General features: G+C 48.6%; 1 protein-coding gene across 1 annotated transcript in view; it reads left to right on the top strand.

The window, feature by feature from the left end:
* The window catches only part of LOC119585400 (monomeric sarcosine oxidase-like), a 21,767-nt gene that overhangs the window by 20,202 nt on the left and 1,248 nt on the right, over nt 1-317 (top strand). Inside the window, exon 6 of the mRNA XM_037934063.1 lies at nt 3-131. Within this exon, the coding sequence (XP_037789991.1) occupies nt 3-131 (129 nt within the window). The remainder of the gene's footprint in view (nt 1-2; nt 132-317) is intronic.

Here is a 317-nt window from a genome sequence, read left to right as displayed (position 1 = left end):
GCCGTGGGCGGCTCTTCTGCCCTGCGCCCACTTTTCCGGCACGTGGCCCCGGGGCGGCTGCCGAACCTGCAGTTGAGGACACAGACCGTGGCCTTTCTGAATGTTGCAGAGGAAGAAGCTCAACGACTGAGGCAAGTTGACCTTCGACTGAAAAAAACAAGAAAGTCAACACAGCCGTGGCGAAAGCATGTGTTGTCATTTGTTCCTTTTCTGAGTGACGTACCTGACAATATATTATATTGGCACTTATGAAGCAACTGGAAATATATATTTAAGTTGATGGTTAGTAGCTTGTACCAATGCACAGAATGTACGTA

This window comes from Penaeus monodon, chromosome 19, assembly GCF_015228065.2.
Source record: "Penaeus monodon isolate SGIC_2016 chromosome 19, NSTDA_Pmon_1, whole genome shotgun sequence".
Lineage (NCBI taxonomy): Eukaryota > Metazoa > Arthropoda > Malacostraca > Decapoda > Penaeidae > Penaeus > Penaeus monodon.
Note: the sequence above shows the minus strand (reverse complement) of the source record. Positions and strands in the feature narration are given on the sequence as shown.